The sequence below is a fragment of the Zea mays genome, chromosome 2, assembly GCF_902167145.1.
Source record: "Zea mays cultivar B73 chromosome 2, Zm-B73-REFERENCE-NAM-5.0, whole genome shotgun sequence".
NCBI lineage: Eukaryota > Viridiplantae > Streptophyta > Magnoliopsida > Poales > Poaceae > Zea > Zea mays.
The window spans coordinates 4,028,215-4,037,979 of NC_050097.1; the positions used below are offsets into that span (position 1 = coordinate 4,028,215).

The window sequence follows — 9,765 nt, forward strand, 5'->3', positions numbered from 1 at the left end:
AATGGTGCTGGTGTTTTATCTAGATAATCAATCCATGCCCAAGAAGCTAGCTAAATCTCAACCCTAAAAAAAATTCAGTTCAAAGAAACCCCATTTAATATGATCCAATCACCCGATCCATTTAATAAGCAAAATCAACACAATACGAATCACCTCACCGTGATGCGCGTAGACTCACGTCGCCTTCCAGGAGTAGATGTGATCCCCCACGTTGAGGCTCTCCTTCCTAATCCTATCCCAAGGAAAAAATCACACATAAGAAGGGGAAATAACTGCCACTGCAGAGATGAGATTGACCAATACAGATGAGTATAGGAACAAATACCAGAGAAGGAACGGATCTGAGGGGACTTGGATCTCCAGCCCAGGGTCACAGCTCGGCCCACTGCCGACGAAGCCGCGACGGCTGCCCTCAGGCTCCTCCTTCAGCGCCATCACCACCGTGGCGCTCCTCGGCCGCCTCGTGACGAGGCCACCCGCCGCCGCTAGCGCTGGCCTCCGGCTGCGGCGCCAACAGGGCTCTAGTGCCGCGTAGCAGGCACCATGGCCAAAGCCGCCTCGAACAGGAACCGGAAGCACCACCGAGTGGACGCCGACGACGATCTTCAGCCGGAGCAGCATGGATAAACAACACCCTCCCTCCTGGGTGTCTGTCACGCCGTGTATCTGCTGCCCGCCTCCTCCCTCTGTACTTCTTTGCCTCCTATGCTAGGGTGTGCGGTGCGGCGAGCGGGCGACCGAGCCGTGCACATCTTTTTACGTGGTGCGGGTGCAAACCAGAGGGAGGAGGCGGGCGTATCGTGGCGTGCGGGGTTCGCGGCGGCTGGCGTTCGCGGCGGCGGGCGGGGTTCTATTGAGCTCGGGGCGGATATAGGCGGGCGAGCGAATTGCAGCGGCGGGAGGTTTTCGACGGCTGGCGGGGTTCGCGGCAGGTCTCAGCAGGCGTATCGCGGCACGCGTGCGGGCTGTTCGTGGCGGGCGGGCGTTCGCGCCTCGCGGTTGGCGGCGGGCGGGGGTCGCGGCGGGATCGGGCGAGCGGTTGTTGGCGGGGGCAGTCTACAGTACCGTCTTAATAGTTAGTACAGATTTAGCTATCTCCAATAGCTTACTAGTTAGCATCTCTTATTTCAAACTCCGTTCTATTAACAGTGTAGTCTAAACAAAATAGAGTTCTGTACGCCCACACCCATATGTAAGGGTGAAAACGGCCGGTAACGGTCGGAAAAAACCTCTCACCGTTTTCACCCGCATAAATTTTTGTTCGGTCGGAATCGGTAAACGGGAAAGTCGGAAACGGATAACGGCCGGTAAATTCCGGTATATCGAAAACGGATAAATCCGAGCAAAATAGCTCGAAATTGATCGATAAACGGTAACTGTAATCGGAAAAGCTCACAATAAACAAATCCTAACCACACATATGTTCATTCACATCCACATACGTCTCATTCACAAAAGTACACAAAACACAATCTTGTCCCCATATAATTGGTCATACACTCATACATGTCCACTCTTAAATTTTAACACACAACACATAAGTCTTAAAACACGATTGTTCATTCACATTCTCATACAAGTCTCAACCACACAAATATACAATACATAGTCATGACCACACATAAATGATCATACATGTTCACTAAAGTTTTAACTACATAGTATATTAGTCTTAAACATACGATACATAAACTAGAAATCATGTGGCATGTCGTCTGGATCACTTGATATATCTTCTATGACATCTAAAACCCTAATCTCTAAACCCTAACGGGTATAGTTCTTGCCTCCTTTGTTTTTTTTGTGGACCGGGAAAATACGGTTAAAATACGGGAAAATACCGAATTTTCCCGAAAATTCCGAAAACGGACGGTAAATATGTCTCACCGTTTACCGTACCGTTTTCGTAATAACACATCCCGTTTCCGTCCCGTTTTCCGTATATCCCGAAAAATCTGAAAACGGTCGGAAAAATCTGGTAAACGGTACCGGAAATTTACCGAATTTTACCGACCATTTACATCCCTACCCATATGCACGATATTTTGGCCATAACATTATGAAATGGATGGAATAGTTTCATCATCATGAAATCATATCAACTTATTTCGAACACATTGGAAAACACATAAAACCACCATTAAAATAAATTTGTGTCGTCTCCATTCATTTCATGTATTTTTATTGGCAATTTAGATACAACATTTAATTAATATTGTAGCCTATGAAATTATGAAGTAAAACTCTGCATTGAGAGTCTATATTTCATATTACTTTTGTGATGTGGCGCTGCTAGAAATAATGGAACTCTCGTTGACCTAATTCGAGAAGAATATTGTAATGGTAAGATAACTTCTTCGACAATACTAACTTCAGCATATAACTTATAATATAGATAGTTCTATATGATATCTTGTTAATGTTAAAATATGTGTATAAACTAGTCGACGGTTAGTTTTTTCTTCACTTCTAGTAGAACAAAAAACAATATGTTTGAGCTACCTCATATATACATTATTATTAGAGCTATCCATAGACTCAGCTTCTAGATATAGCTAGGCACGAATATGATATTAATATGCATACTTAATGATGAGCTCTAAAGAACGTATTCAGCTTCTAGACATAGTTCTAAACACTAATGATGAGCTCTAAAGAACGTATTGAATGCGTTCACTATTTTCTGAACACGTCCTAGGGACACAAGCTTAGAGGTTTCTTGTGTCGTCTATATAGAGTCTACAAAAAATGAGAAAGAATACTCTTTATCAACACTAATTTAACTCCTTGCTGCAACAGAGTTTCGTGTCTAACTATTTTTGTTGGACGAAGCTTGGAGAAACAAGGGTTCTAGAGGACCAAGAGCAAGAGTTGACGACACAATTTTGAACTATGCTCATCATAGTTCCTTTTTTGATGATGCAATAGGTGAGGCTAAAGATCCTTAAGACAATAATGCTCTGGCATAAATGTTGCATGATGAAGATTAAGACGGTGACAATAAAAATGTTTTCTACCCCCGATAGGAGCAAGCCTGCTCCTCCGCCCATGACCCCACCACCAAGACAGCTCCAACACGCCACCATATGACCAAGCCTTCTTCTCTATAGTTGAACTCCTTAGCAGTCGACCTAGCCACCCTACTAGATTTGACGCACCGACTTAAGGTTTGCCTCCTACGTTGTTATATGTAGCAGATAGGTACAAGGCGCTAACATGATTACTAGCTCCTATGAGAAGTTGAATGAAGCTGTGATTAGTTCTAACTTGTTATGTTCGATGGAGCTGTTATAGACTGTCGATGCTCACGACGCCGCTTGGGATAGAGTCTTGATCTGATCCTTTACTAGCGCACGTGACTCGAGGAAAAAACGAAAATGGATCCACCAAAATTAGATTCAAAACTGAACTAATCCTTAAATATTAGGAACTGTTGGAGACCAAACTATTTCTTACTCCCAATAGCTATTTAGCAACTTGCTAAACATGGATTTAGATAGTTTTTATGGAGAACTATTAGAGTTGCTCTTAGTGCAGTGACAGTAGTAAGAAGGCTAAGCCTTTGCAGTGTTGAGTGTGTCTCAAGCCACCAGATCATGCGTTCCAAGAAGCCGAGCATGTCCACTAGTTTCGAAAAAGTCACTAATTAATTTAGGATGTTAGTAAAAAAATGATTTAACAATTTCTTAAATTAGTTTCCTAAATATACTAACTTTCTAAATATCCCTATTTAGTCTCAAACACGAAGAGTTGTTTTGTACTCCGAATACCATATTTCACTCATCAATCACACCATGAAATCACTTACCTGCCATCGAGTTCACACCCATATACAAGTGATATATTTTAATTATTTATGTTATGGAAATAATGGATTTACTACCTAGTGAACATAATTTTAAAATATTTAACAACATAATAATTGAAAATTATTGGAGGCTAAGATTGTTTTTTTGTTCCCAATATGTATTTAGAGCAACTCAAATAACTCTCTAAAAACAGCTTCCTAAACTCATGTTTAGCAAGTTACTAAATAGCTATTGAGAATAAAAAATAGCTTGGTCTCCAATAGTTTCTAGTATATAGGGAGTAATTCAATTTGAATATAGTTTCAGTTGCTCCCTTAGGATCTGGTTAGTGACAGAGTCAAAAGCAGATGATGTCGAGGACGGAGGACAAGGTCGTCAACGCGACCTATGGGGGAGGGTTCGGCAGTGCGACCTACGGGGCGACGATGGTCTGACCGTGGAGAAGAAGCTTGTGTCACGTGTGTCGGACCTGTCTGCCTCGCTGCTCGAGAAAGGGAAAAAATCGAGTCGAGCTTGGCTACCTCGCTGCGTGGGAAAGAGGAAAAAAATGAGAACACGGGTGTGAAGAAATCATCACCAACTATATTTAGTGAGTTCCTATCCGGTTGACAAACTTGAAGAGTAAATGAGGTTTTATAGCAACTAACTAAATTTAGCAAAACTATTTAGAGTACTATTAGCGAAGTACTTTTGTGTTCAATTTCTTAAATTTATGATTTAGAGAGTTGTTTATAAAATAATTTGAGCTGCCCTTAGCAACTTGCTAAATCAAATTTTAGGGACCTCTTGTTATAGGGAACTAATGGAGATGGTTGAAACCAATCGCCATGGTCCATGGACTCGACTTGGGGAAGCTGTCGCATATTTGCTCCTAGGGATGGCAATGGGTACGGGTATGTGTAAATAACTGCGGATAATTATCCATTAGATATGAGTATGGTGGAATTTGGTATCCGCAGGTACGGTTATGGATAAAATAAGGTATCCGCGAATATTTTTTTGTGGGTATGGATATCCAGTATCCATATCCATTACCCAATGGATATCTGACATGTGGCCTATCCGGATTTAATATATTATCAAAAATTCTCATTTTTCAATTTTTATCCATGATATATTGTTTGGTGCTGAAATTATCATTTGATATTGCTGGAATGATAATTATTTTGAAATGTGATAAAACTGTTGTTTCGTGCTAGATGTTAAAATTGTAGTCGGCGGGCGAGTAACGAGTATACCACCGGATAGCGGATACGGGATACCCGACGGGTACGGGTATGTATATAGATCCATATACACGAGCATTTATGAGTTAAGTTTTGTCTTGCAGGTATGGATTTATGAACTATATATTTATGTACTATGTGCCCGATTGCCATTGCTTCTGAGTATCGCTCGAGTGGCAGCACTGACCACCGGCCTGGCCAACATCGTCCACCGTGAAATGCTCCACGACCGAATGGGGATGGGGGTATCCCAAACAAGTGAACAACATCAACATCGCAGGATCGGCAACGTGCGAGGGGAAAGCCGCAGCACCACCACTACATCTAGATCGAGGCGCCGCCGCACTTGCCGAATTCTTTTGGAATGGCAGGATAATAATACTACTACCAACGGGCCATGTGACGCTAAGCCAGTGGCAATGTCACGCTGCGGTCAGGACTTTCCAGGACGGATCGGAGGTAGTACCCGTCCATCGTCATCTCTCACGCCTCTGGTTGCTCTGTGCGTCTCTCCCTCTGGATAACGCCCAACGGCGGCGGCGGCGGCGAAGGGGAAGACCATCCGCTCGCGACGACTAGCTAGGCAACTGCGGCGCACCGAGACTGAGAGAAAGGATCTAGTGAAAGTTGCACATGTGGTAGTTACTTCCTCGTGGCTTCGCAGGTTAATTAGTTTGAAGATTAAGCACGTTCCGACGTTCGTGAAGGTCCAAACTAAGCTCTGAACTCGGTCGTCGTCGGAAAACCCCCCAAAAAAAGTACTAAAATACAAAGCACAGGTACAGAAAGGATTGACGACGGTTTCTTTAGACCCTTCTCTTTTTTTTTCTTTTTGGATAATGAGTAATTAGTTCACACTACACGATATCGCCTGAACTGCACGTGGGAAGCCGGCTACGCGAGAGAGGAGTAGGTACGAACTGCTGAGACGACGAAGCAGCAGAGTTCGTTCCATCAGTTTGTGATTCCTGGTTTTATCCCAGTAGTAATAATCAGAGTGCTTCCTTCCTCCCAACAAACTCTCCACGCGAATGGCGATGATGCGTGCCGAGAAACTAGCAGGAAGCAGCTGGGTGACACACCTGCATACCTTTCTCGATCGGCCGACGCCGTGCAGTGGGTACAAATAACGGATGCGCAGCTGCAGGCTGCCATGCAAATCTCCTCCACTGCAACAGAAGCACAGCACACAACACCTGCCTGCTCGTGCTCGACCAGGCGGCGATCGATCGATTTCCCTCATCTCTGGCGTGGCACTGGGTTCCGGGTAAACATGTGCGAGGGTGGAAGGCCGGAAGCAGCATCCATGGCCTCGCATCGCCGGCCACAGTCGGCGGGGCTAAGCAGCGGCCTCCCGGTCCCGGAGCAAGAGGCTGCGGGCGGTGGCGGAGGAGGAGCGGCGGAGGCGACACGGAGGCCCAGAGGGTGGCGAGCCGTCGCCTTCATCATCGGTCTGTCGGCTCGCATATATATTCAGAATATTCTTCAGTTGCTACCACACCTGACCTGACACAACGGGGGAGGAGCTAACTGTGCATATCGCGATCATTGGAATGCAGGGTTCTACGCGGCAGCATCTATAGCGGGCAATGCCTTCTCCTTCTCCCTCACCAGCTACCTCATCGGCCGCTACAACATGAAGCAGAACGCCGCTACCAACGTCAACAACATCTTCTCCGGCACGTACAACTTCTCGCCCGTCATCGGAGCCTTCGTCGCCGACGCCTTCTGGGGAAGGTTCAGGACCCTGCTAGTTGGGACCGTGTTCGGAGTTGCTGTAAGTTTCTGTCTTGCATGTTGTTTTTGGACCAAATATAATGAAGATCGGTTCGGTAGCTGATATGTGTGTTTGTTTCTGGCTGGCGCCATACACACACACAGGCAATGGCAGTTATCACCCTGTCGGCGACTGTCCATCAGCTTAAACCGCCGCCGTGCAGCCCACTGGCACAGCAGGCCGGCACGTGTGCCGCCCCGTCGGCGCTCCAGCGAGCCGTGCTCTACCTCGGCATGGGGCTGCTCGTGGTGTCCGCCGGCGGCACGAGCCCGACTGGCCTGCCCTTCGGCGCGGACCAGTTCGACGAGAGGAAAGAGCAGCACAGTAAGCAGGGAGGCCTCGCGCGCTTCTACAACTGGTACTACGCCGTCGCCATGGTGGCCACGTTCCTGGCGCTCACCGTCGTGCTCTACGTCCAGGTCAAGGTGAGCTGGGGCCTCGGCTTCGCCATCCCCACCGCGCTCATGCTCATCGCCTTCCTCGTGTTCCTCGTCGGCACCAAGCTGTACGTCTACGTGCCGCCCGAGGGCAGCATCTTCTCGAGTGTCGCTCGGGTCTTCGTCGCGTCGTGCCGCAAGTGGAGGCTCCGGCTGCCGCACCCTGACGATGCACGGCGCCAGGAGGAGCTCCTGTACGACCCTCCCGCCGTTGGCATCGGCGGCGGGCGCCGCGTGTTCAAGCTCCCCCTCACCCTGCAGCTCAGCTTTCTAAACAAGGCGGCCATCGTGACCGACGCCGCCGCCGAGATACGGCCCGACGGCGCCCCGGCCAGGCCGTGGAGCCTGTGCAGCGTGCAGCAGGTGGAGGAGGCCAAGTGCCTCCTGAAGATCATCCCCGTGTGGATCTCCGGCACCGTGTGGTTCACCATGGTGACGGAGCTTACAAACTACACGTTCCTCCAGGCGTCGACCATGGACCTCCACATGGGGAAGCACTTCACCGTCCCGCCGGCGTCGATCGTCGCCGTGTTCTACCTCGCCGTCGCGCTATTCGTGCCCGTCTACGACCTGCTCGTCTCTCGCGCCACGCTGCGTCGCGGCATCACCCTGCTCCAGAGGCAGGGCGCCGGGCTGGTGGTCGCCGCGCTGGCGTTCGTGGTCGCGGCCGCCGTGGAGCCGAGGCGGAGGCGCTCCGCGCTTGCGCACGGCGACGGCATGTCCCCGCTGTCCGTGTTCCTCCTAGCGCCGCAGCTCGCCGTGATGGGCGTGTCGGGTGGGTTCACCCTGGTGGGACAGGTCGAGTTCTACAACACGCAGTTCCCAGAGCAGATGCGCACTCTCGCCAACGCGGTCTTCTACTGCGCGCAGGGCATCAGCAGCTACCTTGCCACACTCGTGGTCAACATCGTCAACGCCAGGACGAGGCGACACGGTGGGTCTGCGGGCTGGGTCACCGACGACATCAACGCTGGGAGGATCGACTACTTCTACTATGCCATGGCGGTGCTCTCTGGAGCCAACTTCGTCTACTTTCTCGTGTGCTCGTACTTCTACCAGTACAAGGGCGAGCAGGCCGCTGATACTCCTCCTGCTAGATGTGAACCTGCAACGGACAGTGATAGTAGAACAAGCGAGAGTGCCGCCGCTCTCCTAAGGACGTAGTACAAAGCTAAGTAAGGAGGCTATATATGTCTCATTCTTATAAATAAATTGGTTACATATCATTCTTTGTATGTTAAAACTAGTGCTGAAAAAGTTTGTACAAAGTTTGCTTTCTAGTGTAGAACGACAGGAACATATATTATCTGAATATATACAAGGCAGTTGAAAAAAAAACTGTTCTGGCCGCTCTTTCACACCCTCACACTGTTAGGAGTGTTTGTGATGGCTTCAGGTTTCAGGTCGTGGTGCTATAGTTTATGATAATAATTTAAATAGTTTTAGATGACTCTCTAAATAAGTAAATTTGAGATTGTAATTATTCTTAGAACCAAACATGAGAGGGAGAGGAGAGGGAGAGAGAGAGAACGAGCGAGTGAAGAGCTAAATGTTCTCTTTGACCTTCATGGATACGATCATGCTTCGAGAGTTGTGCAAAGGTCGAGGACATCAAGACGGTCATAAACATATTTGGATCATCTTAATTTGGAGCCCGGACGAAGAAATTAGCTTTTCGGGTTTTGACCTAGTTGAAACTAGCCTAGATGTGGTTCCCAAATTGTCTAAACCAAAATTTTCAATTTCCTCAAATGGAAGAGTGTATTACACCATTGTGTTCATCTATGTGGAAGATAGATGTCCATGGGTGTCGGTGTTTTGGGTCCGACCGTACACCTGGGGTTGCCCCTCAAGGTTTTTTTAGGAGTAGGACGGTGTCAACGACTGTAGCAAAATGGTTCGTGCCGATCGCACGAGGGACAATGGACAAGATTTGCAGGTTCGGGCCGCTTAGAAGTGCGTAACACCCTACGTCCTGGTGAGTATATGAGCGTGGTTACAAGAGGATTCTCTGGATAGAGGGCGCAGAGAGTTTTTGTGGGTGGCTAAGTAGAATAGGGTCGATCGATCTGAAGGGGTGCCCCCTAGGCCTTATATACTCGGCCGTGGAGCAGTACATGTGATACGATAACAACAAGTAGCTAAAAGATAGTGAACCTCTCGAGTTTATCCCTACGTAACCTTCGCCGACTTATCCTCGCATGGCTCTGTTGCATGGGGGCTTCAGCGCGGGAAAGTCGGGTCTCTGTTGTGATTCATTCGTTCGACGTTGTGGGCCGCCTGTGTTTGCACTAATCAGTCTCACGTCTTCTTTGTTGGTTGTCTTTCCCTAGGCCCACGAAAGAATGACCTTACGAATTATTGGGCCCTTTGGCCTTTCGTGAGGCCTTTTACTTCTTTAGTGGACCCAGGGGATATCTATCCCCCACAAGCCCCCGATCTTTGGGTTGATTTAGAGGTAATCAACTCAAAGATCCAAGGTCCAAAAAATGATTCCCTGCTGTCTTCTCTGGCTC

The 9,765-nt window shown here is 48.1% G+C and overlaps 1 protein-coding gene across 1 annotated transcript; it reads left to right on the plus strand.

Moving 5' to 3' along the window:
- The first annotated feature begins 6,105 nt into the window (after positions 1-6,105).
- On the plus strand, positions 6,106-8,517 carry LOC103645813 (protein NRT1/ PTR FAMILY 2.12). The gene is made up of 3 exons (XM_008670535.2): positions 6,106-6,486; positions 6,595-6,812; positions 6,917-8,517. Exons 1-3 carry the CDS (start codon positions 6,189-6,191, stop codon positions 8,411-8,413), a joined length of 2,013 nt encoding a protein of 670 aa, XP_008668757.1. The 5' UTR covers positions 6,106-6,188; the 3' UTR covers positions 8,414-8,517.
- The last annotated feature ends 1,248 nt before the right edge of the window (positions 8,518-9,765 follow it).

Bases quoted from the DNA above. Each gene is read 5' to 3' on its own strand.
- LOC103645813 (XM_008670535.2), top strand. From the start codon at position 6,189: ATGCAAATCTCCTCCACTGCAACAGAAGCACAGCACACAACACCTGCC. The intron at 6,487-6,594 runs GTCTGTCGGCTC...ATTGGAATGCAG, and splicing joins AGCCGTCGCCTTCATCATCG to GGTTCTACGCGGCAGCATCT. The intron at 6,813-6,916 runs GTAAGTTTCTGT...ACACACACACAG, and splicing joins GGACCGTGTTCGGAGTTGCT to GCAATGGCAGTTATCACCCT.